This window comes from Alternaria arborescens, assembly GCF_004154835.1.
Source record: "Alternaria arborescens strain FERA 675 chromosome Unknown contig_8, whole genome shotgun sequence".
NCBI classification, from domain to species: Eukaryota; Fungi; Ascomycota; class Dothideomycetes; order Pleosporales; family Pleosporaceae; genus Alternaria; species Alternaria arborescens.
In genome coordinates, this window is record NW_021167863.1 from 343783 (window position 1) to 370003 (window position 26221).

At 52.3% G+C, this 26221-nt stretch overlaps 10 protein-coding genes across 10 annotated transcripts; 5 read left to right on the forward strand and 5 right to left on the reverse strand.

The window, feature by feature from the left end:
* Positions 1 to 2913: 2913 nt before the first annotated feature.
* Positions 2914 to 4939, forward strand: AA0111_g4320 (hypothetical protein; the record flags this gene model as incomplete). Its single annotated transcript, XM_028650310.1, has 2 exons — positions 2914 to 3035; positions 3082 to 4939. 2 exons carry the CDS (start codon positions 2914 to 2916, stop codon positions 4937 to 4939), a joined length of 1980 nt encoding a protein of 659 aa, XP_028507767.1.
* Positions 4940 to 6231: 1292 nt separating this feature from the next.
* Positions 6232 to 7299, forward strand: AA0111_g4321 (hypothetical protein; the record flags this gene model as incomplete). The annotated part of the gene is made up of 2 exons (XM_028650311.1): positions 6232 to 6685; positions 6764 to 7299. The coding sequence occupies 2 exons, from the start codon at positions 6232 to 6234 to the stop codon at positions 7297 to 7299; spliced, it is 990 nt and encodes a 329-aa protein (XP_028507766.1).
* A 391-nt stretch (positions 7300 to 7690) lies between these two features.
* AA0111_g4322 (hypothetical protein) lies at positions 7691 to 8485 on the reverse strand (the record flags this gene model as incomplete). Its single annotated transcript, XM_028650312.1, has 2 exons — positions 7691 to 8313; positions 8371 to 8485. 2 exons carry the CDS (start codon positions 8483 to 8485, stop codon positions 7691 to 7693), a joined length of 738 nt encoding a protein of 245 aa, XP_028507765.1.
* A 447-nt stretch (positions 8486 to 8932) lies between these two features.
* Positions 8933 to 11089, reverse strand: AA0111_g4323 (hypothetical protein; the record flags this gene model as incomplete). The annotated part of the gene is made up of 3 exons (XM_028650313.1): positions 8933 to 10175; positions 10228 to 10798; positions 11002 to 11089. 3 exons carry the CDS (start codon positions 11087 to 11089, stop codon positions 8933 to 8935), a joined length of 1902 nt encoding a protein of 633 aa, XP_028507764.1.
* A 950-nt stretch (positions 11090 to 12039) lies between these two features.
* Positions 12040 to 13608, reverse strand: AA0111_g4324 (hypothetical protein; the record flags this gene model as incomplete). Its single annotated transcript, XM_028650314.1, has 3 exons — positions 12040 to 12112; positions 12165 to 13457; positions 13514 to 13608. 3 exons carry the CDS (start codon positions 13606 to 13608, stop codon positions 12040 to 12042), a joined length of 1461 nt encoding a protein of 486 aa, XP_028507771.1.
* A 620-nt stretch (positions 13609 to 14228) lies between these two features.
* Positions 14229 to 15745, forward strand: AA0111_g4325 (hypothetical protein; the record flags this gene model as incomplete). Its single annotated transcript, XM_028650315.1, has 3 exons — positions 14229 to 15263; positions 15313 to 15541; positions 15600 to 15745. The coding sequence occupies 3 exons, from the start codon at positions 14229 to 14231 to the stop codon at positions 15743 to 15745; spliced, it is 1410 nt and encodes a 469-aa protein (XP_028507770.1).
* A 4493-nt stretch (positions 15746 to 20238) lies between these two features.
* Positions 20239 to 21141, forward strand: AA0111_g4326 (hypothetical protein; the record flags this gene model as incomplete). The annotated part of the gene is made up of 1 exon (XM_028650316.1): positions 20239 to 21141. The coding sequence occupies one exon, from the start codon at positions 20239 to 20241 to the stop codon at positions 21139 to 21141; it is 903 nt and encodes a 300-aa protein (XP_028507769.1).
* A 206-nt stretch (positions 21142 to 21347) lies between these two features.
* Positions 21348 to 22960, reverse strand: AA0111_g4327 (hypothetical protein; the record flags this gene model as incomplete). The annotated part of the gene is made up of 2 exons (XM_028650317.1): positions 21348 to 22370; positions 22421 to 22960. 2 exons carry the CDS (start codon positions 22958 to 22960, stop codon positions 21348 to 21350), a joined length of 1563 nt encoding a protein of 520 aa, XP_028507768.1.
* A 348-nt stretch (positions 22961 to 23308) lies between these two features.
* On the forward strand, positions 23309 to 25097 carry AA0111_g4328 (hypothetical protein; the record flags this gene model as incomplete). The annotated part of the gene is made up of 2 exons (XM_028650318.1): positions 23309 to 23431; positions 23484 to 25097. 2 exons carry the CDS (start codon positions 23309 to 23311, stop codon positions 25095 to 25097), a joined length of 1737 nt encoding a protein of 578 aa, XP_028507773.1.
* Positions 25098 to 25554: 457 nt separating this feature from the next.
* AA0111_g4329 (hypothetical protein) lies at positions 25555 to 26181 on the reverse strand (the record flags this gene model as incomplete). Its single annotated transcript, XM_028650319.1, has 3 exons — positions 25555 to 25730; positions 25812 to 26060; positions 26172 to 26181. The coding sequence occupies 3 exons, from the start codon at positions 26179 to 26181 to the stop codon at positions 25555 to 25557; spliced, it is 435 nt and encodes a 144-aa protein (XP_028507772.1).
* Between the last annotated feature and the right edge of the window lie 40 nt (positions 26182 to 26221).

Here is a 26221-nt window from a genome sequence, read left to right on the forward strand (position 1 = left end):
AACTCTCTCACCCGCTTCAGGCCGAACACTGACATAATACAGTCGAAGCACTGGAAAATCAAAAAAATACGATTTTTTTATTATATTCTTCGTCCAAAATGACCAGCACCATCTATCACCGCTTCATTCCAAGGTTCCCTTTGACATTTAAATGACCAACGCTGCTTGCTATACTTCGATTCTCATTTGCGTCCAGCCAGTGCTATATGATAGCGACATTAGTCCGTCTGGTATCCGGCACGCAAGGGAGCATCTGAGACCATGGAAAACAGACATACCCTATCGGCAGTGCAGGGAATCGACACCATCGACACCCTGCCTCTCTGTGTCTCAAGAGCTCCGTGACAAGACACAAACTTACACCCCCATAGAAGAGTGTGCCAGCTCACTTGGTTTCCAGGACAGCATATTCGGGAAACGTGTCAAAAGCACCTCCCGGCATTCCAATTCTGCTGCAGGCTGATTTCCCACTCGCAATCCACGGCCCAGCAGATATTTTGGGTTTGCATGCTTGAATGTTCACAAGCAAACGCGTGCGGTCATGCTTTCCACGTTGTGATATCATTCACATCTGGTGTGTTGTTCGAAGCAACTACTCATACATGTTGAGCATCATATCAACCTCGTTCTTGCTGGATTCATTCATTCTGTGCATATCGCGCCGACGTCTAGCCAAGACGATGAAGAACTGAATACGATAGTGCCTTTAAAACATCTGGAAAGTAGACTATCAACAGTAACCGCGTAACGGGTACAATGACAAACCTCCGTTACGCCTCGAACTGGCATGGATATGGAGCGTGTACAAACATAGCCATCGACCATCCAGATATGGGACACTGGCTTCCCAGACTGCCAGGCATTGCTTGACTTGAAGGGCTGCTTTTCTATTGTCACAATTGAGGTGAGTATCAGAGTTCCTAGCAGCCGCGACTCTTGGAGTATTAAGGAAGAGTTGCATATATGTGCAGAAGGATGCACAAGGAGACTCATAGGGCCTGAGTCTGCCACAACCAGGATAGAGCGCACATTCTATGCCCTACTCTAGACGAACACGAACCGAGAATGTTTCCAAGAAGACATACTGCACACATTTGTGCGTGATAAGAGTCTCTGATGTCAACAAGCCACAACGGCACCCTAGATGACGAGATGCAACTATGACCAGCTCATGTACGCTCACACTGAGAGTGACATCACTTTGGGCCATTTCCCTATAGCAAGGTCGGAGGCATCTTTCTATAGTGAAGGCCTGGCCATTATGCCGGCAACCATGCGCTTATCAAACACCAGAAGCCGATTGCAGTGGCGGGAGACAGGTAATTTCCTTAGTGATAAAGGGATATTGCAGGGCAACCCCAGTGGCGGTGAGCGACATTTGACAGTTCCTTCACGTGTTCGCACCAACCTCAATAGTCATCGTATCGTGTACGCAACCGAGTGACGTGGAAAAAGCGATGCATGAGTGTGATTGAACTTTGCGCAGTCGATGCTTATGAGTTTCATAAGGCTCCGAAGAGTTTCACATGCTAAAAGGAGAGCAGAACAAATCTGACGGATGGAGAGCACAATGTCGATAAATGACGGTTATTAAGCGGAAGCGGGCTCGGGGATAGGCCACATGCAGAACACAAGGCCGGTGAAGGTCGTGCACAACCAGCGCTCGGCCGCAGCGGGATCGGGAAATGAAGAGAGCGTGGAGCGCGTTTGTTCTGGACCGGTTTGAGCTCCACTGCGTGGGAAAGGGGGAGGATTAGTTTTCTGCGGGTCTTGGGCGACCAGAGGACGAGAGTGGCTATGCAAGGAAAAAAGATTGCTGGAAGCTGATCTGTTGTACATCCGGGAATAGAGCACGACGAGTGAACATGGAGAGATGGGCGTTCACGGTTTATGGTTCAGGGGCGCCAGGGCGCTTCTGACGGTGCTGTGTGGTCTGGAGCTCGCGGCAGGAGCCCTGGTCGATAATCTGCTGTTAGAGATGAATTGACGAATAACGGAAGTTCGCGAAAGGGTTCCTGCAGTAGCGACCACATATCGAGGCTAGCGGCTCCGCATGGGGCGCAGTCCAAGATAAACGGTGCGGCCTAGCTGCCTCCTGAACCTGCAGGCCAGTAGGGGCTTCGGATGCAGCGCGACGGGTGGATGTGCAGCTGGGTAAATACGACGATAGCTCTATCGATTGCGTGAAGAGACTCGCGATAGCAGTGAAGACGTCTAGGCGGAGCTGGTTGATGAAGTCTGCGTGGAGTGCAATTAACGGCCCGGATCAAGGTCAAACATGTGGCTGCGGCTAACGACAAACGGGGGCCCTTCACCATCTGCTCGGCGTAACACACTTGACCCGTGCAAGGCTTGAGACAGCTGCCCAATCAAAAGGCCTGTCAGTCAGAACCGGAGATCAGGCTCCTGTGCGGCGCCTCATCTACCTTTCGCGCCCGTCCGTCTTCTTTCCTTCAACTCACCTCTTCGTGGGCCTGTCGCTCTTTTAGCATCCATAACCAGCAACCTTCGCAGCTCGATCGTATCTTACCCCAGTCATTCTTTTTTTGGGCCGAAGATTGTTTTGTTGTGTTGCTATCACCCTAGGCTATCGCCGTCCATTCACTCTTCGACTACCTCGAAACGAGTTCCGCATATACTATTCTGTCGACAAGCAGTTACGACTGAGTTACGACCTTACGTTGTTAATACTTACATCTCGGAGCCTCGCCCGCCACCGTACACTGTATAGCGTCACGTCGACAATTCAAAAGACGAGCTTCCCCCGTATCCATTACTAGCTCTATCGATCACGACTTCGCATGCGAAAGCGGTCCTAGAGCCATGGCACACTCACACCACCAACATATGCACCACCATGTGCATAATGAAAACCACGTTGGCTCCCCTAGCAGCGCAAGTCAAACAATTCACATGGTCGAAAGGGCCAGCCGCGTTCTTGTAGCTCGCGCCAGCGCAACATGTACCAACGACAGTGATCCCGGTTGCACAAAGCCGACTCAAGTACCCACAATCGCCATTGCACTTGCCGTCATGTACGTAGCTCAGGTCTTTAATAGTGAATGCGCTGATTGTTCTTAGTGTGCCTGTCGTCGGTATCACGATTGTCCTCTTCTTCTTACATCGCAGGAACAAGAGGAAGCTTGCTGAGGAAGATTCAAAAGACAAATACAAGTCGCACGATTGGGGCATGGAGGGTGTGACTAGATCTGGCAAGAAAGGAGGTCCCGAGATGAGCGTTTCCGAGAAGGAAATCCCTGGAGGCCACGACCGAGGTCTATCAATCGAGACCGGAAGCCCATACATACTGCCTGTTGGCCTGCATGGCTCGAGAGAGTCATTCCATTCGTTATCGCGCTCGCAGCATGATCCTCATGACCCGTACGGCCCTGTAGCTTATCTAAAGGATGACCAGAGCATCCGTAGCGCCACCCGTGGTCCCTACCGAAACGACGCCGGATCCATGTACACAACTTCGAGCGCTGGAACGAAGAAGGAAGGCCTTCAAGCCGGTCTGCTTCAAAACGCACAGAGGATGTCGACTTCGCACCCCATTCGCGGCGAATCTCTATCCCCTGACGGCTCGCGGTCTCCAGATAGCAAGTTCCCTGAACCGGGTATTCCTCTCAGCCCATTGAACCCACGATTCGACAAGGAGTCGTCTCCTGTTTCACCTCCAGTTGAATCGCCTTCCGCTGAACCTAAGACCCAGTATGCTGCCTTTAAGCCCACCAATGTTCCCACCATCTCAATTCCCGAGCCTGGTGTTACAGAAAAGCAAGTCAACAAGTCACCCGTCCAAACTACCAACGATATTCCCTCATTGCCACGCGTTCAGTCCCAGGCTGTTGTACTGGAGAACACAAACACGCATAGCATCATCAGTACCTCGAGCTATGGCGATGGCTTCCAGATCACACCACCGTCACCCAAAGAAAGCGAGCAGCCCAAGATCGTTGCACCCAAGCCTCGCTACTCAACTGGTCCTCAGAACGTTGGTCTTGCCGTAGACGACTTTGGTCACAGCACCAACCGTCTGTCAATGAGCCTACGTCCTATGCCTTCCGATGACCCTCAGGAGAACCCCGAAGAGCGTGCCAACCGTATCCGATCTTTCTACAAGGAGTACTTTGACGACTCTAAGCCTGAACCCGCTGGTGGTCACCAGTACACCGACTACGTCGAAGACTATGGCTCAGAGTACCAAGACGGCACTGTATTCGACCCGCGCACCGGTGCCTTTGTCGTCGCACAGCCAAACGCTCCTTTTGCCGAGCCTATTACTCGTCGTGCCATGACACCCCCACCACGTGCTCCTCCTCGTTTCCGAAGCAACACTGCCACTGGTCCTCGTCCCCCGCACATGTCTAACAGCTCCATGGCTTCCTCGCAATACCCACCGCCACGCGGCATGTCTTCAATGAGCGGACGTCTACCTGCGCCAATGAAGAAGCCACTGCCTCCACCGTCCGCTTTGTCTTCTCTTCCCACACCCGGAAAGCTAACCGAGAACTCGATGGTTTTCGATGCTGCAGACTTTGCGCCGCCAGTCTCGTTCCGTGAGAGACAAAACGGTATACGACCAGACAGCCCACTGGGTGCTCCCAGACCCTACAGTCCCGCCGTGCGACCACACACACCGCTCGTTGGTTCTTACGACGAGCTTCCCGCGCTACCCAGTCCCTACCTGATGCGCAAGTCCGGCACCTTCACTGCGCTTGACTTTGCACCACCTGGCCGCATTCGCGACCCTGCTGGCTCAGGTGCCTCAGATGCTGGATCTATCCGATCAAACCATTCTGGTATCTCAGCGGTCGGCAGGTTCGCTGTTCGCAGCGGTGCCAACCGTGTCAGCAGGATACCAAGAGATGTCATGGGTACCAGGGATGATTTCATGGTACAATTAAGGCCCAGGATGAACATGGTAGAGGGCGCCTAAACCTGTCGCAATCTGTTCAGCACCTATCTTTGACGATAGACACATCGGCTCGCTGGCAGAGCTCTACTCTCCTACTCGACCGAACATCAAAAGCTCACATCATGTCAAATTCTATATACACTGCTGTTTAGCGGCTCTGACGATTTCCTTGGTATCGTGGCATAGACATAGCGCGCGCGTTGGCTACTCTCCATCTTCACATCACTGCAACAACCTGTACAGGCAGCTTGTCATGTACTTTTCCTATTTTTCTCCATCGCGGTTGCGACTCTATCGACCGGCAGATTACTCGTTTTCTAGGGCGGTTTAGCGATGGACTGGCGTTTTCCAATGTCTAATTTTTATTCTTCTGCGTTGCTGCGAGATGAAGAACTTGAAGTAGAGGGCAGCTTGAAGGTTTGGAGACCATGGCGGTTTGGTGTCGGAGAGTAGACGTTGGTGGGACTTGTTGGAGCGATTGTGAAACATGTAAGCCGAGCACATAGAGGAATGGAAAGAAGAAACATTATTACAAGCACATTTGACTATACCTATTTGTACTCGTTGCACAGGGTAATGTTCGCTCTCTAAAAGAGCATGTGCCTAGCAGGGAGCCTCGACGTAAACCATGCACCTCTGCTGCCGAAGTCTAGCGTCATCATCCGTCATGCACCGGCCATGGACAAAATTATCCACGCAGATCACGAACTCCGCTCCCCCCGTCGTACCCGCGAAAATCTTACACATGCATTCTGCTCGTGTTTGTCCACACCAAAGTACCCCAGCACAGCCACAAGCAATTAACTCCACCCCCAAAGTCTTCATGGTGAACGGTAGCTAGGGCGACGTCATAACCAGCCTCTTGAACACGCGTACCGGCCAGACCATGCGAGTACCAAACGTGCGCCGACGCCGGTGCTTCAGTCGCGCCCAACATCTAGACCGGTGATTTGCTATTGGACGTCTTAGTCGCGTGGCTTAGTGCCGATGTGTGTCGTAGGTAATAATGCGCCGCGTCGCCAGCGCCTTCTTGCGGTGTCTAGTTTTGCTGTTAGGGGTCCTGTACGTCATAGCTCGAGATCTTCAACAAGGCTCCATAAAAATACACGACCGCTGCTGCAGCACGCGCGTATGAGGTTGCGTTGCCCCGGATCCAAGGCCTGAACATTCATCGACGAAGTGTTTCGGATATTCTTCGCTCATCGTTTGTCTCAAGTTTTCCGTCGTTGGCTGTCCACTTGCTTCTCTTACTATTCTCCGCTGCAGCGCTTGCTTCTCCTTGAACGCACTGGAAAACCTCCGAATCACCTACAATGGGCATCTTCTCGCGCCGACGCAAGTCGGATGATACCGCCGTCTCACAGACAACGTCGCCAACAGTGGTGCCTGAGCTCAGCAAAGAGCAGATCAAGCGCGCAACCCGCACACGCAAGATATGGGCGCTCACAACCTCCTTCTTTCTCTTCATCACACTCATATTCCTTATCCTCGTGAACATCGCGGGCGTACGTAATAAAGCCGTTATCAAAAACTGGTACTTCATCCGGCTCGACTTGAGCCATATCGTGCCTGCAAGCGTTCCGAACTTTGCACTCATCAACACCATCGCGCAAACACTGGGTTTGCACGATTTCTACCAAGTCGGGCTATGGGGATTCTGCGAGGGATATGCGGGCCAAGGCGTGACTTACTGCAGTAAGCCAGAAACGCTGTATTGGTTCAATCCTGTAGAGATCCTGCGTAACGAGCTTCTTGCTGGAGCGTCGAGTATGTTGCTTCCCACTATCCTATCCCATTCTTGCACATGACGCATTTTGCAAATCAAGCAACTAACAACACCTATAGTTAACCTTCCCGCTGACATCAACGATATTCTCGACCTCATTCACCTCGTCTCAAACTGGATGTTCGGTCTCTTCCTTACCGCAACCGTCTTGTCCTTCGTCCTCATCTTCGTCATGCCTATTTCCATCTACACGCGTTGGCTCACCCTCGCCGTTGCTATCCTTGCCTTCCTCAACGCGCTATTCGTAACAGTCGCCTCTGTCATTGCGACCGTCATGTTCATTATCTTCCGCAACACTATCGGTGGTGTGGCTGAGCTAAACATCTCGGCGGAAATTGGAGTCACCTTGTTCGCCTTCATGTGGGTAGCAAGTGCTTTTGCCATATTCGCTTGGCTCGTACAGATGGGACTCTGCTGTTGCTGTGCATCCAGGAGGGATGTCAAGAAGGGAAAGAAGAGAGGCAACGAGAAGGCGTACCATGCGGATCCTGCTGGCACAGAAGCTGGTGGCATCAGGGATACGAACATGGTCGCCGGCGAGACAAACGAGAAACGCGAGAAGAAGGGTTACCAGTTTTGGAAGCGATCAGGCTAGGAACCTCTCCCTTCGGCATTCAACCTCTTCGACCATGTCACACATATGAATATCGACTTGGGCATGGAAGTCCCAGGAGCGTAGCTCACGTGCCATCTGATGATTAGCGCATAAAAAGAGAAATTTGGATCCTGTTTTTCGAGCGAGCGCGGCGTTGGTCTGGCATCTTTGGCATTTCACGGTACAGCATAGTACAGCGAAGCATTGGACATGTGCAATCGACGCGACATGATATTGATCACGGATAAGTACCCTCCACCTATACATAGAACCTAATGATACCGCTATTTCGTCATATTCATAAGTCATTGTGCATTGTCCTTCTGCAATGGGTATCTCTGTCGTGGCTATCTCAATAGTTGAGCTCCAGAGTCGGCAGTTCGCCTGGGTTTCACTTTACCTTTCCCTGCGCAGCACCCGCGTTAATCCTCTCCAACGCATCCATGTCAATAATCCGCAACTCGGTTCTCACCCACAGAATTATCAGACAAATCACCCCGGGCAAGAAGCCACCTCCTATCATGAAGCCTTCACTCCACTCACGTGCCAACCACACCTCATACAGTGCCAAAAGCCCACACACAGCTCTGTTGATAGGCACAATATAATCGCCTATCATGTCTGCCATGTCTTCTGAGAGATACGGTACAGGCCGCCTCGCACTCTTCTCAGTCGGTTGCTCCCAAGATGGTGTCTTGTTGTAGATTCCGTATCCGCCCATGGGTTTCTTGCCCTTCCCTTTCCCTGACGATGGCTGTTGGAAAGTGGAAGGTGTCACATCGACGCCATCTATGGGCTCCATTTGTGTAGGTGGTAAGGGTAGGAAGTACAAGGTATACGCCGTGGCTAGTAGACTAGCGACAGCGACTAAACTTGTTGGAAGGGTGGATAGGGCGAGCAAGCGGGGTATGTAGAGTAGTGTGGGGAGCAGAGGAAGCGCGAGGAGAAAGAGCGTGTACGTGTGTGTTGTGGATGTGTCGTGTGTGCTGAGGGTTTGGACGAGGGCTGCGCGATCTGTTTGGTCGTGTTAGCTGGGTACCGGGTGAGTAGCAGGTGGAGGGAGAATGCTACCTTGCTCATCCATGCCTGCCTCTATCGTATCTTCGTCGTCGGATTCTGAGGGATATTTGAACGTTTTGCGCAAGCGCTGCGCCGCTGCTGTTTCTGCTTCCTTGAGCTTCTCCATGCCTTCTTGCGTCTGTTGCGTAAAGTTGTCCCAATGGGCCACGAGCTTTGGGGAAACAACTTGAAGTTGCACAGGAAAGGGAAATAGCAATGTCTACTGTTCGAGCCTGGGGTTGTAGAAAGCTGGCTGTCCGTTGCTTCTTGCATGCGTGCGGCAAGGCAGCCACTTGTTTAATTGTTTGGGTCGGAGGAACGGATGACGTTTGTGGGGAACTCGGGACCTGGACCCTGGGATCAGCGCGCCAGCGCTAGACACTTCATATGCGCCATGTCATCCTCAACTGACATGGACAAAGCAGTTGTTGGTATTGTCTCGCATATGGTTGCATTGCGACATTTTGGAGTTCACACGAAACTTATAATTCCGGCATGCAATGGTCATGGTAATGCCGACGATCGACAGTCACGCTCGTTCCTCCGAAGTCTACATACGGTCATGTGTCCGACATCACTCTACCGTGTTCTTCTCCTTCCACTCCCCAGCCGCCTCTTCATATGTACAAAACTCTACGTCCCCTTCCCACGTCTTCAGCCACTTGATCACTCTCTCGATCATTCCAATGACATGCGCCATACCACTAGTATCTGGGTGCAAGACCAATGGAAACACTACTACGTCTTTTTCTCCAATACCATCGCGCATCTCGCTCCTAATCCAATCGAATTTATCCTTCCACATATTCTCCATCACACGCACGTCAACATAGCCGTGCGAGTTGGGTACATTAGGGAGGTATTGAAGGGGCGTCATGTCTTCGGTGTACCAGTTTGCTGGAATTTCAACCAGTGTCTTGGCCGTAGGGGCACTAGGTCTGGGGAGAGGCTTCATCCAGTCCTTTGCGGAAGCCTCCTCGGTATACTTTGGCGGCTTTATAGGTGGTAGATTGGGGAGGTAGTATGGTTTGCTATCGTGGTGCGATAGTGAAGAGTCGTACAGGAAGGAGTATTCTTCTAGTAACTCTACGGTACTCTCTCGAAGCTGGTAGAGTGGCGCGCGGTAGCCCAGTGGGCGTTTCCCTAACAACTCTTGGTAGAGGCTTATGCAGTGTTCGAGGACTTCGCGTTCTTGGGTTGGAGTGAGCTGCGGAGCGCCTTCGTGGCAGTAGCCGTGTAATCCTATCTCTGCTCCACTGTTCTTGATTGCGGCAAATTCTTTGGGGAAGGACTCTGCGCTGTGCATTGGCACAAACCAGGTCACTTTGTTGGCGATGTCGTATTTTGCAAAGAGTTTGAGTAGCCTAGGGACGCCGACATGCCCACTGAAGAACCCCGTACTATAGTCTGCGAGGTTATTGTTGGGGTGAGCTCCAGTGCCTAACCAACCTGATACCGCGTCAAAGTCTACCGAGAGCAGTATCTTGATCTTCGGTTCATGGTTGATTCGAGGGGCGGTGAGAGATGATGTTGTTGGGATGGCCGTTGCTGAGGTGTTTCTACTAGCTAGAGATACGCCTTCGGTAGTGGTACCAAATACCTCGGCTTCACCAGTAGTATTGACAGAGGGCATCTCGGGTTCCACAGTAGTTGCTTGTGATTTGCGAACTTCGTCCTCCGACCACACGATACGACCTTCCATACCACCGTCGACGGATATACATTGTCCAGAGATATGCCCCGCAGCACGATGGCTGGCTAGGAAAGCAGCTGCTCGCGCTACGTCAGTCGGTTGAGCAATCTTCCTGAGGGGAACACTATGATAGTCAGCGAAATATTCACAAGAGTGGATACAAGCATCAGACTCACGTAGCCTCAGCCTCCCTCCACATCTCCTTCGGGTCATCCAATCTGCCCTCAATCAATTTTGTATCCACCCACCCAGGCGCAACAGCATTGATCCTCGCGCTCTTGTTCAACCTGACTATCTCGTTCTTTACCGTCTTTACAAGTCCGTACTGCAGTGCCGCCTTCCCACTCGCATACTCCACATGTCCTGCCTGACCAAAAACTCCACATTCGGACCCCGTCACGACAACACTAACGTTGTTGATGTCCTTGCCGGTTTCCCGTTGTGATTCTTCGACAGATCTGAGAAAGTGTTTGATTGTTAGGAAAGTACCGCGAACGTTGACAGCGTAAGTACGATCCCAGAGATCGCTAGGCATGCCCCATATAGGGTAGCTAGAGGATTCATCTGTGATGCCAGCATTGGCACAAAGGATATTTATGGGTTGTGAGAAGTGGCTAATGGCTTGGGAGATGGATTCTTGGATGGAAGCTTCAGAGCTGATATCACCCTGTAAGCAGTGAAGATTAGGTTTTGTTGAAGCGAGAGGGTTTGGGCGAAGGTCGTGTGCAGTGACTTTACAGCCTTGTGCTGCGTGAGTGTCAGCAATCAAGATGCATAGAGACAATCTGTTGGGGTGATGGTGTTGTTGGTTTGATCGCGGTGTTCGATGGTGCTAGCAAGTTGGAGAATACCTTTCACCGTACCCAAGCAGACCATCGGGACGTTCGTTGGCATGGCATTCTCTTCCAGCATCCAAGAATGCATACAAATGTGCAGAATTCAATACGTACCTAGAAACTCCTCTACGATCGCACCTCCTATACCTCCAGCCGCCCCCGTAACAAACACATGCAACCCTTCAAGCTCAAGAAATGACATTGTGAGCCTTACCCCGCGTCTTTACAATTTCTCCAGTCAGGGAAGAAGGACCTCAGGTTGACACTCGATTAACTCAGCTCCACAAGATGCGCGCCCGCCTTCTCCGCATACGTAATGTCACAACAGCCGACCCGAGACCATGATAAGCCGTACATTATCACACTGAGTAGCTTCCAAAAATGGCCGACGGCTAGCACTTGTTGCATATCATCATTTCTCCGCGCGCAATCGGTATGAGAGTATACACGTAATGCTTCGGTGCGAGGTAGGACGGCGAAGCATGCACTATCGAACATGGAGGGGCGGTGATAGTGACCCCTCAGTGTATCCCAGCTCTCAGAAACAGAGCTAGAACGCGAAGAACAACTACCAGCCTTCTACAAACTAGCCTTGTTCTGTAATGCACATGCGTCATGTTTGAATGCGCCTACGGCCAAATTTCCAGAGAAGCAAAACGCCCCGCGCGCAGTAGGTGCATTGAAGGGCACTACACACTTTGGCACAACTATTTACCCAAAAGCGCCACAGTGCCCCTTGCCGCCCCGCCGGCCCACCCTCACGCATCGTCAAACTACCCAACGCGGTAATTCTGACAGAAACCGTTGATTTCCCATGGCCGAAGGGCACACTGCTAAAGTTCGTGCGACCAATGATGGGGGTGGTAACCTATGGGTTACGGGTATGTGCAGAAGGGGCACGAAAGGGCGGCCAATGGGGGTCAAGGGTATGTAGGAAGTGTGCTAGTTGGGCGGGTGGAGGGCGAGGGCACGAGTCGGTGATGGTGAAGATGGCGGCATACGTGCCTCGAGTTGAATGGATGAGGAATTTGTGCTGTATTTATTGCTTTCAGGCAATGCTACTCTAGGTGGGGTAACATTGTTTGCTGCCGACACTTTTTCCTGTCCCTTCTAGGCTTGGTTGGTATCATAACGCCGTGGCTCGTGGCTAAATTACAAAGTGATATCCTCGGAGCGGTAGTGGTCCGCTACAATGCGGTAGAGGTATGAAGGTGCATGTCCACCACTGTAAGGGTCAGTTTTGCTCGGTGCTCTGAGAAGTTGGAGACATGACTTACAGATTGGTAATGTAGAGATCCACAAGGTCTGCAGGAACGTAGTCATACAGAGGGTTCTCAACATCGACCTTGTCGACAAACTCGCCGTCGTCGTAGGGCACTACACTTCCTGCATCACCGTGCTCGATCAGCTCGTCGATGTCGAACGGATAGACTGGACTGAGCTTGTATACTCCACTGAGCACCACAACAGGCGTCTGGTGCTCCTTGGCAGCCTTTGCAATCATGTGTGCTCCGGCTGCAGCAACCAGGCCGCCGTTGGCCAGCACGGTGTGTGTCGCTAGAATGACCTTGTTGACGCGAGACATTATGGCGAAGACATGTGAGTCTGGGATAACGTAGACTTGGATGCCGGCGTCGGTGAGCGGCTTCCACTTGTCGTCGTCGGCGTCGTCATCTGGGTTCGCCTCTCGCTTTTTACCGGTAAGGAGGATGCCATGGGTGGCAGTGTGATCGTGGGGATATGTCTCGGCGTGTACGACGGTAAACTTGCGCTTTCGTGCGGCGAACAGGAGGAACTTCTGGACTGTTGTCGACGCAGTGTGGGTGAGGATAATCTCGTTGGCGTGAATGTGCTCGAGGGCAACTTCGGCAATCTGCTTGTCTGATGTTTCGAGCTCGTCCTGAAGTTCTCTTATGCCCTCCATGACCTCGCCCTTGAGGTCGAGATTCTGGCTCCTGTTGATACCCTCGAGGCGCTCCAGGTTGAGTGCTGTGAGAGTGCTCTTGCCGTTTGGCGAAGCCTGCCCTGTGGGTGTACTTGTGGTCGAGGGTGTGTCTGCGGGCTGGGAGAAGAGGCCGAATAGCGAGTGGACTAGAGGAGCGGACGAGGTGGGCGCATACGAAGTGTGTGAGGTGAGTAACGGGGGCCGTCTCGAGGGTTCGCTAACGTCGGATGCGTTGTCGGTGAAGACACTTGTGTGCATGGGTTCGGCGACGGCATGTCTGAGAGGGCTGAAGGTGGATATGCTCGAGTTCAAGACTGGCCTGTGAAGGGAGTCGTGCTGCGTGGGCGCCTGTGGAGTCGAGTGGCCTGGTTCGCTTCCCGTTGGCGTCTGCCCTTCGGCATGTTCGTCGACGACCTCGCGTACGAGCCCCAGTACGCGTCGTACAATGTTGCCCACGACTACCTCTCGTGGTTGCGCCGACGTCAACCGCCTGCCGACCTGCTTTATGCGCTCAATGAGCTTTGCGGCATCCCTTCCCTTGAACTCGCCGACGACGCGCAAGAGTAGGGCCGTCGTCGCTATAGCGCATGGTCTCGAGTTTCGTATTTGGCGTCGCTTGAGGAGTCTGGAGCGGAGAGATTAGTTGGTGCTGGGGCACGTGGATGCAGAGTCGCGTCTCACGAGATGAAATGCTCAACCGAAGCATCGACAGGCGTGCTCTTCAGCGACTTGAGGTACGTCGACAGTCCCGGCGCCTGTATTGTTGCGCCCTGCATGGTGGGAATCTGTGCGAAAGCGAAGGCGCAGGCCAAAGTCGCAAGATTTCAAACGGGATATCGAGGGTATGTGGGGTGGTGGGGTTGTCGTGGTTTGATGACTCTCGTGGTCGCTGGGCAGGTCCGAGGGGGTGTATTCTGGCCAGTCGGTGGATGCGCTGCTGGGCCAAAGCACTGGCGACGCGGCTATGGCGATGTTGGGGCAGCGTGGGAGTGGAATTGCATGTCGAAGCGGTGGTCATGGCAAAGTATGAGTCGTAACTAAATTGAGCTTTCGGCGTTCCGATTGGGCACGGTCGCTCGAGCGGTTCGTCATTGTCCTCGTCTCCAACCTCTGCTTAGCTGCATAGCCATCCTCTCCTTTGAATTGCACGCCTCGGCTTGTTGCTAGTTCCGTCAGTGCTTGAAGAGCACATTCACTGAGCCGCAACTCTGTACACGCTTCGCAACGGCCCCGCCATCACGGAGGTATTACCGTCAGCCAACAACACATAAGCATCTGCGCTCTCCCCAGCAATCACGCTACCCCACAGTCCTTCGCCATTCTCGAGCCTCGGCCCTCCAGATCACACCCAGCTGACGATGCGAGTGCAATAGCTGCACAGAGTGAGACGCGCAAGATGGGCGCCGACAGGAGCCACGGCTCCGGCTCCTCGAATACGGAGGCGGTCGCATCCGGATACGACGAGAAGACACCACTACTCCAGCAGGCCCAGAAGGGCCCCTACGAAGATACCAAGCGGCGCAGGATATGGCTGTATCCCGCGCGCATATCCGACGGCATTGCCGCTGTGGTCGGCGTGCTGGTGACCCCCTTTGTGTATACGGGGCAGTGTCTGGTCGCCGCCTTCTACTACGAGGAAGACGGCCACTTCTCCTTTCTAGCACCTGTCTACAACATCTCGCGCACTTTTACGCGTGCACGCCGGAAAAAAGTGGCGGCGCATGCATCATCGCGAGCCTCGGCTGCCCCAGACCGTAGCGAGAAGGGAGTGCGCAAGAGTCGCAGTTCGAGTGTCGCGCAACCAGTCATGAAGCAACCCACGAGACGTTCACTGTCAATAGCATCAACCTCGACCGCCATGACGTCCGATTCCGAAAGCGAGCGATCTCCCACACGCGACGACGACCTGGACAGCCCCTCCCGCCACACTCGCTCCAAATCGAGCGCAACTGCACGAGCAGACGAAATCGCCCCAGCCAAAAGGTCGATACGCATCACCCTGCACCACAACGAGGATGCTCTGAGGCAACGCAAGGCGGCGAAAAAGGCCCAATCGTCAAGGGCCGACTCCATCTCCTCCGAGGCGCCCGCTTCCCTCAAGTCCCCCACTGGCCCGGCATCTGCGTCGTCGAAACAACTGACCAAGTTCCCACGGGCGCCCCAACCCCCGCGTCCCTTGGTGCCACGCCGCCAGCCGTCATACTCTGCAAAAGGCGTATCCGCCGTTGGACCACACCAGAAGACGCTGATCATAGATCTCGATGAGACGCTCATTCACAGCATAGTCAACGGCGGCCGCTTCCAGACCGGCCACATGGTAGAAGTGAAGCTTCAGGCTTCGGTTGGCGCGGATGGACAGGTTATTGGCCCACAAGTGCCGCTCCTGTACTATGTTCACAAACGGCCGTATTGCGACGACTTCTTGAAAAAGGTATGCGCCCCGGCCAGGAGCGCCTCATGTCACACTAACGGCGCGACAGGTCAGTAAATGGTACAATCTGATCATATTCACCGCGTCGGTTCAGGAGTACGCAGATCCCGTCATTGACTGGCTCGAGGTGGAGCGCAAGTACTTTGCAGGCAGATACTATCGACAGCACTGCACTGTTCGTAACGGGGCTTACATCAAGGACCTTGCTCAGGTTGAGCCCGATCTCAGCAAGGTCATGATTCTTGACAACAGCCCCTTGAGCTACGTTTTCCATCCAGGTAAGATCAGCTCCGGCCCAGTGCGACCCAAGGCAGCCTGTACTGATAGTGATCCCAGACAATGCCATTCCCATCGAAGGCTGGATCAGCGACCCAACAGACCATGATCTGCTGCACCTTATCCCACTGCTTGAGGGCTTGCAGTATGTCACCGACGTGCGTGCGCTGCTTGCGCTTCGGCTCGGCATGCCCGCATCCGCGTAATCAGGTAGCCACAATTTTAGTGGCATTCGATTTAGTACCTCGCATTCTAATACCTTTTGTACTATAGACCCGTTGCGCCGAGCAGTTGGCTATGTAGCTCGTAGGAGGAGATACCCAAGATATTATTCGTTCATGTTCCACGGCTCGCTTGAGTAATGTTCCTTTTGGGTTTCTTTTACTCATTACGAACAAGGAATTACCCGCCCGCCGGCCTGCACCTCCGATCTGCCACATTCGAGCTGTCGCATGGGCCTGTCGTCTCGCCCACGTTCCTAGCTTGCTCCCCCACGTCTTTGTGTCCGGGGCATGACATTCGTGGCTATAGGTCCTTACTCAACATGCTCTTACACATCCCGCTTATCTGCCGCATCTTTTCAGCCCCACGACGCCCGTTTCTTCTCCCGTGGCTCCATGCGGGACAGTAATTGTTCTCGTGTTAGGTCCCATCAAAATGAGCGCGTTGAATGTTTATTACTCAGGCACACCCGCTGTCCTTGCCGGATCCATACCTTTACAATGTCACTGTCGCTCTGAATCGTTCCAAGTGGATGCTTAACGTCTTGTGCCAATGAATTCGCTACAGAGAAGAAGTCTACGCTTGAGTTCGATCGCGTCTAAAAAATGTCGATACAGACTCAAGACACGGACATAGCCATGGTGGATTCAAGGTTAGTCTGTCATTGGCAGCCCGAGCAAAACTGACTATGATTTAGCTTAGACCATTCACTCTTTGATGAAGCAATACAGGCAACACACAACACTATACTGCCAGAACATTGTCAAAATTTCCATCACGATATTAGTGCCTCGCTCTTGCTGAACGACTTGCATCGTATGTCCACCGGCAACGGGTCCACAGACCTAAGAAGACTGGTTTCTACCCGAAAGTTCACATTGTTCATTCGAACTTTTGCACCTTACTTCGATGTTCTTAGCACATGTATCGAACTAAAGCCAGCATGGGCGGGTCATTTGTGGGGAATTGTTCGTTTGGTATTCGAGGTATGGATCAAAGCCACTCTGAATGCATCTCTTGAACTCACACTGGTGGCAGATGAGCACTGATTGCGTGCTTTTCCTTGAGAAGATTGCCGACATGCTTGAGGCTATTGCGCAGATCATACCTCCTTACCAACAGATCTACGGAATCTGCAAACGTAACGGTTCCGAGGCTCATGGCCAAGCTGAAGATTATCATCTGGCAATACTTTTTTCTTATGTGTATGCGGACCTTGTGCAGCTTTTCCTAGAGCTGTATCGAATCTTTTGCCGAGGATCACAAGGTACGTCTTCTCGTTGACTTGAAGTCGCATATGTGGTTCGGACCGTCATAGTGTTCTGCAACGGAAGCTCCAGAGATCCGTACATCGTTGGATTATGAGATTTTCCACGCGCTAGAACTTTTTACTATGCTCCGAGTTTTATGACATACAGTCGTAGATGTTTCCATATCGTACAGTTTCAGAATCGGGTTTGACTGACTATACACAGGCACAGAAGTGCAATCTCTTACGTTCGGGGTGGCACATTCATCGCTATGGCGGCCACTCGACTCGCGCTTTGCCCACGTTGAAACCCGGATAAGACAGCATAGGAGCTGGCTAGAGAGAGAGACCGACAACGAATTTCAATACTACGCGGAAGTCTCACAGCAACGTAGAAGTTATCTTAGCTTCCTACATCGACAGAGTAGTGCAGACTGCAACAGTCGGGTAGAACAAGATGGACAACGACTTGCAAAGCGGTTGAGGAGAGTTGAAAAAGTGCAAAGCTGGCTGTCAACTTCAGCCTCGATTAACACAACGGCTCACGATTTTCGTCAACCTTACCAGGACTTCTGTGCGTGGTTCTTGCATGCTCCAGCATACACCAAATGGCGAGATCAGCGCTTTGATCAAAGCATGGCAAACGATCAGAATGCTATAGCTAGTAACTGGCAGCATCGAGTGCTGTTCGTACAGGGTAGGTAAACCTGCATCTATGTCAAATATTTGGAAAGCTGACAAGTGATTAGCGAAAGCAGGTTTTGGCAAGACTGTCATATCACACTCGGTTGTAAGCAATCTGGCTGGTGAAGCAGAAGATCCTGACCTATGCGATGAGCCTCCAGCGACCGCACACTATCATTTTAGTAACCTCCTTTGCAAGAACAACAAACCTGAAGACGCATTTCGGGCCTTCTCATGTCAGTTGCTCCATACACATCGACACGATCGTTCCACCCTGGATGCTGTCAGCCTTTTATTGCGCAAAACTTCGTTTCGAGAACACGCTACTACTGATGAGGTCACGGACATTTTATTGCTTCTACTTCGACAACATCCCACTTTCATTGTGGTTGATGGCATTGATGAGTGTAGCGACACTGGAATGCTCCTCGCTTCTCTAGCAAGACTTTGTCGTGGTTCCGACACAAGAGTTATTATATTCAGCAGGCCGAACTTGAAGATACCTCTCGAGTACCAGAAATGGGCTTCAGATGCTCCCCACATTCTCCCACTTACTAGCAAGTACAACACAGTTGCTATCGATCGTTTCGTGGCACCAAAACTGAACCGCCTAGCAGACCAAGGTTTCTTTGGGATTTGCATGGACCGATCGCTCATCTCGGAAGTCGCGAAGACGGCGGATGGTGACTTTCTATGGGCCGGCATGGTATTGAAGTTCCTTCAATCGCCGCTGCTGTCATCGGAGGAGCGATTTGCTATCTTACAAGACATGCGTTCGCTGCAGAGCCTGGAATCACTCTTTCGTATCATGTTTGATGCATTAGCACGCCATCCACTGACTGAAAAACATGTCATCACTGACACGTTCCGGTGGCTCTCTTGCCCAATCAACCGCATGTGTCCAGAGGCATTGCATACCGCTCTCATTCTACGCAACACCAACGTGTCCGAGGGCTCGCATACGAAAGATATTTTAGAAGCCTTACCGGAACTTACATTTGGCTTCATTCGCGTTGTCAACGACGACATCGCTTTTTCCCACGGATCCATACGAGACTACCTCCATAGTCCAGGGTCTCAAAGCTCGGAATTTAGTCTTTACGATGACAGCAGCGTACATGCCCACCTAGCAGCACGGTGTCTAGCTTACCTCACTCACGATGTACCAAAACGCCCTCTTGGTGCCTTGCAGCCTCGTGGCCCCGTCATGCCACTCACCATACCTACTAGCAGTGGCGCGAGCCAAAGAACAAGTACATCATGTGATAGCGGATACAAGTCTCTGTCTTCATCAGACGGAGATACTAATATTCACAATGTGCATGCCACACCGACCCAACACAACAGCTCTCGAGCAAATAGCATCCGCACCATACCTTTCGACACCCACCTTCCATTCCTACGCTACGCGGCTCTCTGCTGGCCCATTCACCTCAGTCGGGCTCTGGCTCCATCGTCTCACCACACCACAAACTCTTCAGCGGACATACTAGCCTATCTACCCGCGCTTAGCGTCTTCTTAGCTTCTCGTCTTGCGGTCACTGTATGGGTAGAAGCTTCTTTCCGCTACAACCTGCCTCCGACACTCGCGCGTCTTGTCGGCCCGTTGTCAGATTTGAAGAGCGAAATATCGCCAACAACTATGGAGGGCAAGGAATTGAGGCTAGTAATCAATGCGATAAGGGATTTGAGTGAGGAATTGTTGGGCTTGAAGAGGGAACATGAAGGTGTTATGAGGCAAAATCCCAGTTTGATTTGGCAAATGGATGGACCAGAGAGGGCTGTGTATTGGCCAGTTTGGGAGGAAATTGTTGTAGGTAAGAATGGGCGGTGATGACGAGTACTGAAAGAGTCTGCTTTTCCGGAATGATCTCTGTAAGGATTGATGTGTATACCTGTGCTTTCTTCCTAGAAGATGCTCTTGTTGTGCCTCGCCGAGGACACCACACATACACACACGTAAGGCTGAGCTCTCGACACATGTATTGCGTCACCCCGACTGATCTGTGACCATTATTCGTGTACATATGCTCTCCTCTCTGGCGTAAGCACTCGCTTCATCCATCGATCCGAGTTGCCCTCGTAGCAAAACACACTTGCAATTCGACAATGGTCTTCCTCAGTAAGCTTTGAAAGCATACTTGGAAAGGTAATGTAGGTACTTGACGGAGTAGCTGAGGTGTGATCTCCTCAAATATGATCGTGAGTATAGCCGTAGAATTATGTATCTCTCAGGCACGGAGTCTAATTGGACCTGTGTTTCCCACGTGGGTGATGAAAATGTGAGAGAGAAGATGTGGATGGTGCTGGTAGACTTGCCCTTGCGCCAAGTCTAAAGCATGTGATTTCGTGTGCTCTCCGAGATCCGTATGGTTGGCCGACTACTATGACACGTACCTTCACCCGGCGAAGTTTACGACCACAACAGCGATGTTTTCGCGCTCAGTCTGAGTCACAGCATTCGGAATCTCTAAACAGGAATCGTAAGGATAGAAAGCCCACCGCGGCTTGGCCTCATTCGCGTTCCATTGCAAGAACCCCGCCATGGCACCCCCGCCAGCTTCCCTCTATACGCTCTCCTTCGCGATCGCGACTTTAGTTACTCTGCTTGTCGCTGCAACACTACGTCTGCTCGCTATCCTTCCAAATGCGCGCTCGAAATCAACACCGCTACGCCAGCGCCCGCTCGCAACACGCGTTCTTATCGTGCTAGGATCGGGAGGGCATACACACGAGATGTTCTACCTACTTCGAGATCTGGATACACGCAAGTACACGCACAGAACATATGTAGTCAGCAGCGGAGATGCATTCTCAGCACAACGCGCCGCGGAGTTTGAGCGAGGACTTGAAGATAAGGAAAAGGGACGATTAGGCAAGCAAGACGTGGAGAAAAATGCAGTCTACGAGAACAGCGCAGGAAGAACACCGGTGACGGTGATGACAGGTGCAGACAGCATGATATATGTGGCGGGAGAGAAGAAGGGCGATAAACCAGCATGCACTGGACCAGACCACTATAATATCGCCAACGTGCCTCGTGCGCGCAAGATACACCAGCCACTCCTCACAACACCTCTAACATCACTCTATACCCTCCTAGCATCGTTCGCGCCTCTCCTTCACGTACCACCGCTACTAGCTGGCCAGGCTCCCACGACACCTTACGAAACCACAGCCGCCGACCTCCCAGATCTCATCATCACAAACGGCCCAGCTACGGCTGTAATCTTGATTCTCGCGAGTCTCATACTTCGTTACTTCAACATCAAGGGTGCGAACAGCAGGGACAAGTGCAAGACCGTGTACGTAGAGAGCTTCGCACGCGTCAAGACATTGAGTCTGAGTGGGAAGCTATTGCTGAGGGTTGTGGATCGATTCCTGGTACAATGGGAGGAGCTAGAAGGCGCTGGGGGACGAGCGGAGTACTGGGGCATTCTAGTTTGAGTACGAGCTCATATACATGGCAAGGTGATGGGAGTCGTGATATGCATGATTTAGGCGTTTGGTGTACATTTACAGCGAAGATACCCCACATGCTGCCGAGGGCCTGACTGAGTTTCCCACTGCAATGCTTGCTATATATACAGAATAGATGCTACAAATTTCATTCCACAATGCGTCATGTGGTGTCATGTCGTGCTTTGATGGCTCTAATCGAGATCGGCTGTTTGACTGGAAATCTGCTTCTTTCCCAGATACGGCTTTGTAGCACTCTTCTGCATGTGCTGACCCAACGCCGCCAGCAAGCTTTCTTGGTCCACGAGTGGCTTCTCCTTCTGGCTCTGCACCTTCTTCTGATGTTCGAGCTCCCACCTCAGTTGCATGGGTGTCTTCATTGCGTCCGCAGCTCTCTGCTGTTGCTTTGCAATCTCCCGTGCAAGCACACCCTGCTCAGAGTGTCTTGCAATCTTGATAGGGCGCGGTGCATCAGGGCCCCTTTCCTTCTTTGATTTGATGGAGAATTCGTGAATATCGCCGCGGAGTTCTTCACCAAGTGTGTCGGGGAAAGGTGGTGCAACAAGCGTATAAGCCATGGACTCTGATCCCTCAACGATATTGCGCGTTGTATCAACGTCATAGGCTCCGGGATAGTTGGGATCCATGCTTCTTGGGGTCGCAGCCTTGAATCTATCTTGCTCCATCCTCTGAATCTCAGAAAACTTCTCTTCAATGCTACCAGTTGCCAGGTCCTTCGATGCGTCCTGTTGAGCTCGGTCCTCGTTGTTCTTGCTTCGCCAGCGACTCAAACTGGTGAGCGGCTGGCTTATGCTGGCTATGGTTTTTCTGAGCCATGTTTGCTTGTCCGTCTCTGACTCTTTCGTGATATCAATATCTTTGATCTCTTCCTCACGTTCCCATGGCCATTCAAGTCGTTGCCGTGTGCCTGCAATGTATCGGTGGAATATGGGGAGACCAGTTCGAGGATCATATTGATGTGCTTCCGGGATCTCGCTGTCGCCGTAATCGGTGCCAGTGTAGGGGTCAATGCCGGTTGTATGTCGCTCCATGAAGATCTTCTCGACCACAACATCCTCGAAGCACTTTTTGCCTCCTTTCTGTATCTCGGCAGGTACCACCAGGCGTACATTATCAAGAGGCATAGGCAAAGCATTCTCTATCTTAGGCCCCATGCCTTCAGCAGCGGCGTTGAACACGGCGGTGTCAAAATATTGCTGTGAAGTGTTAATGATACACAGCTGCAGTAAGGCAAGGTAGAAATTACCATGTTCATGTCTTTAACGACAACCTCGTGTGTTCTCGGAACGAGCTCTTGCACAGTACCAATTTTACCCGCGTCCTTCCCCTTCAATATCACGACACGATCATCCTTTACAATCGGGAAGTATTTCTTATCGTCGACGACTAGCGGGTACTCCAATTCCAGGCCCTTCTTCTCCCTGACAGCATTTCGGGTTTTCTGAGTCTTGACAGGTATCTCGGGCTTCTGGATCTGGGCAGCCTTGAGGGCACCATATTTCTCAGCGTCGGGGCCAATGGCGCGATTTGGCCTCAAGGGACCAAGCTTCCAGTCTTCCTTTGCATTGGCCAAGGCCTGTTTCCTAACACCCTTGACGTGCTCATGCTCCCACATTATACGTTGGATAACGGCTTGCTTGGAATCCCATCGTTCCTGTTTGAGCTCCTGTCGCTTCTTACGTTCCCGCTCGTGCCAGGTAATTGCGTTCTTGACTTTCCGAATCTCCTTGAGCTTTTTGGCCTGTCGGGCGGCATTGCGTCCTGGCCTGACGACCAACTGGCTCATGGTGGGCGGGACGGCGGCGATTGAGATGGATGTGCGAGGGTTTGCGGACTACCGAGCCATCGAATGGCGGGCGACGAGGGGTGGAGTGATGGATATAGCCGGGACGTTCGATTCGGGCGATGGTGCCGCAAGTTCCTGGGCCACTGTCTTGTCCGCCGTGATGCGTTGTCGGCAGTCGTCGCTCCCAAAGTGGTGAACAGTGCATTCGACATGGTGAACCAAATTTCCGCGCCGGCGCTCGGGCGGTGTGGCAGCCTCGACATTCTGCCGAAACACGTCGTTGCCCATGACATGGTGCATCAACACTGACCATTGCCATCACCACATACTCCAGGTGTCTCCTTCACCATGGCGCTGTTACGGCGCAGATTGCGCTGTCACTACTGCAACAACCAGTCACGCGACACCTTCTTACACATACCCAAGACATTTCACTGTCCGCAATGCGACGCAGTGAATCACTTCGATGAGGTACATACTCGCTGCGTGTCCCCTCAACTCTTCCCAGCTGACTTGTTTCTAGCGTGGAAACATCACAGATCCGCCCCTGGAAGAAATCGCATCCGCACCTCAAGCCTCCTTTCAACACCTGCGGTCGCGCTCACCAACACCTGCCATGTCCACAGTGGGGGATGACATCTTCTGCGACACATGTCAGCGCAACCAGACCCTCTACGCCAAACTCCTCGGTGAATACCTCCCTGAAGAAGACGACCCGGCATACGACCAATATCTAGCCGCGTATGACGACTACAAGGACGAGCTCGAGACCCGATACCCACAAGTCTGCAGCGAATGTCTGCCTCGAGTCCAACATCAGATCAGGAATGCGAATCACGTCGCTAGAGCAGACAATCTGGCGCGCATAATGGAAGCGGCCAAGCAGAAGCGCACGACCGTACACACCCACCGGCAAGCGTGGACACTGAGGCTCATTTCGCTGGCCAAGTGGACTTACATCTTGAGCACGGTAATAGGCGTGGTTTGGCATAGTGCTGGGTTGATTATGGGTCCGGACCAAGATATACGGGCGTATCAAGTGTTCAGCTGGGATACTTGTTGGACCCAGGCTAAGTCAAATGGCTGGATCGATGAAGTCTGTGTACTGTCACCCGTAGTACTCAAGTGGTTGAAGTTCGCAATCATTGCCGACGCTCTTACAGTCTGGTGGAATCCCAAGTTGAAAGCCAAGATGAACAGTCTTACAGGACGAATGCGTGGGCTTATGTCCTTGTGGGTGATCCGCGTAAGTGCGGTTGTCCTCCGCTTCGTAAGCCTCTATTACTGGCAAGGCACCGAAATCAATAACGAGACGCTCGACCACTTCCGGCACACTCACATGGGCATGCTCGGCATACTAGCTTTCTCGTCCCTCATGGCATGGAAGGCTGTGCGCATCGTATACGGCGCTGCACCCTCCTTCCCAAAAGCGACTCGAGAACCTGTTCCCGAGGTGCCTGGTAGCGCGAAGAAGGCCAGGAAAGGCTCTTACCATCCGGCTCATCCCCAGGCAGACCTCTTTGATAGTATGGCGCAAGCTTTCACGACTGGATTCGAACAGGGTAAAGAATCCTCTCCTCTCCCCCCGTCACCAACCATCTCAGAAGCCTCCTACACTACACACGCTACCGATGTCACCACCCCCTTCGCTCAGCGATCCGCGTTCCTGGGCGCTGACGACATGGACTGGACACCAACTAAGCCTAGAGGCCGTTTCTCTTCCCAAGCTCCAGAGATCATATCCAATCAGTTTTCCAAGACTACAACCCCACCACCCGCAGCACCTCCTCGCTTCAACGAACCCCATTCCATCTTCTCAAAGCCAGACCCAAACCCCTTCCGTCACCGGGTCCCAGCCCCGCCACCAACCTCCCTCTCTGCGAGCCAGAAACCCAACCCTTGGAAACCCAGTGTCTGGACTCCTCCTCTCAAAGAAAACGCACCCAGTTTCTTTAAGAAGGAACAGAAGACACAAGGAGGCGTGGGAGAAGTATCAGGCCTAGATGGCCTGGGTGTACCAAAGAATGTTAAGAGGGACGCGGAGCTCTTCGCTAGCCCGAAGCTGAAGTATGATTATTATGGGACTCCCAAGGATACAGGATTGGAGGATACGTTTAATGCTATGTTTACGAAATAGGGTAAACTTTATCCTAGAGTTGTTGAGATTGCATGTGTGGTTGGCGTTTTGTTTAAGATACCCGGCGGCGCCTCTTTCCTATGTTGCATCAGTCCAAGTCGGTTGACGTTGAACGGAATGCTTAGTGTAGAATACAATGTCCTTTTCAATAAACGATACTTTGTAGCATGTGCAGCTTCCATAAAACACGGTTGCTCAACTTCATGGACGATGTGGCGACGCACCAAACTTCACTCCATAGACATATGCAAACGGAGTGGGCGCTTGAACGAGTCAGATTCTCTATCTAACTCTCCAGCATATCATGACTTTTCATATGCCGAGTAGAAGCACAGATATCCCAATGTAAAGACTCCGGTAACCTCCCATAGTGATCCGCGGATTCCATCATTCGTTCATGGCGGGCTTTTGGTCCACGTTCGTTTCCTTCCTTTACTCCTTTCAGACGAGTCCTCTATTACCTGGGCTTCTCCTTCTTCTCCTTCCACAGTGCGGACAGACCGACACCGGAAACCTTGACGACCTTGAAACGCACACCGGGAATATCACCCTTGGCCTTGCCCTTACGACCGAAACCAGCAAGGAGGACCTCGTCGTTCTCATCGACAAAGTTCAAGCAACCGTCGTTGGGAACTGCCAAATTATTAGCCCGTGCTCTCATGCTCGCCACAGGCTCATCTCGGAGCTCTCTTCAATCTCCAGATAGTGACATACCGAAAGCGGTGACCTTCTTTCCGTTCTTGATCAATTGCACACGGACACACTTTCGGATAGCGGAGTTGGGCTGCTTGGCCTCAACACCGACCTTCTCGAGGACTATGCCCTTAGCGTGGGAAGATCCACCGAAGGGGGAGGACTTGAAGGCGGTTCCGAGAAGACGCTTCTTGTAGTGGAGGTCCGCCCATCGTCCCTCGCGGCGATGGTTGCGGAGCTTGCGGGCGGCGTTGAGACCTCTTGGCTTTCCTGATGGTATTGTGAGCAACTACACAATATACGACGGTATCCAAGACGGCGAAGGCGCGGGATCGTGCATTTGTCGTCGATCGGGGGCTGCTGGAGAGAGTAGTTGCGTACCTTTACCCATGGTTGCGGTATTGACGACGGGTGTGCTGGGGAGAGTGTGG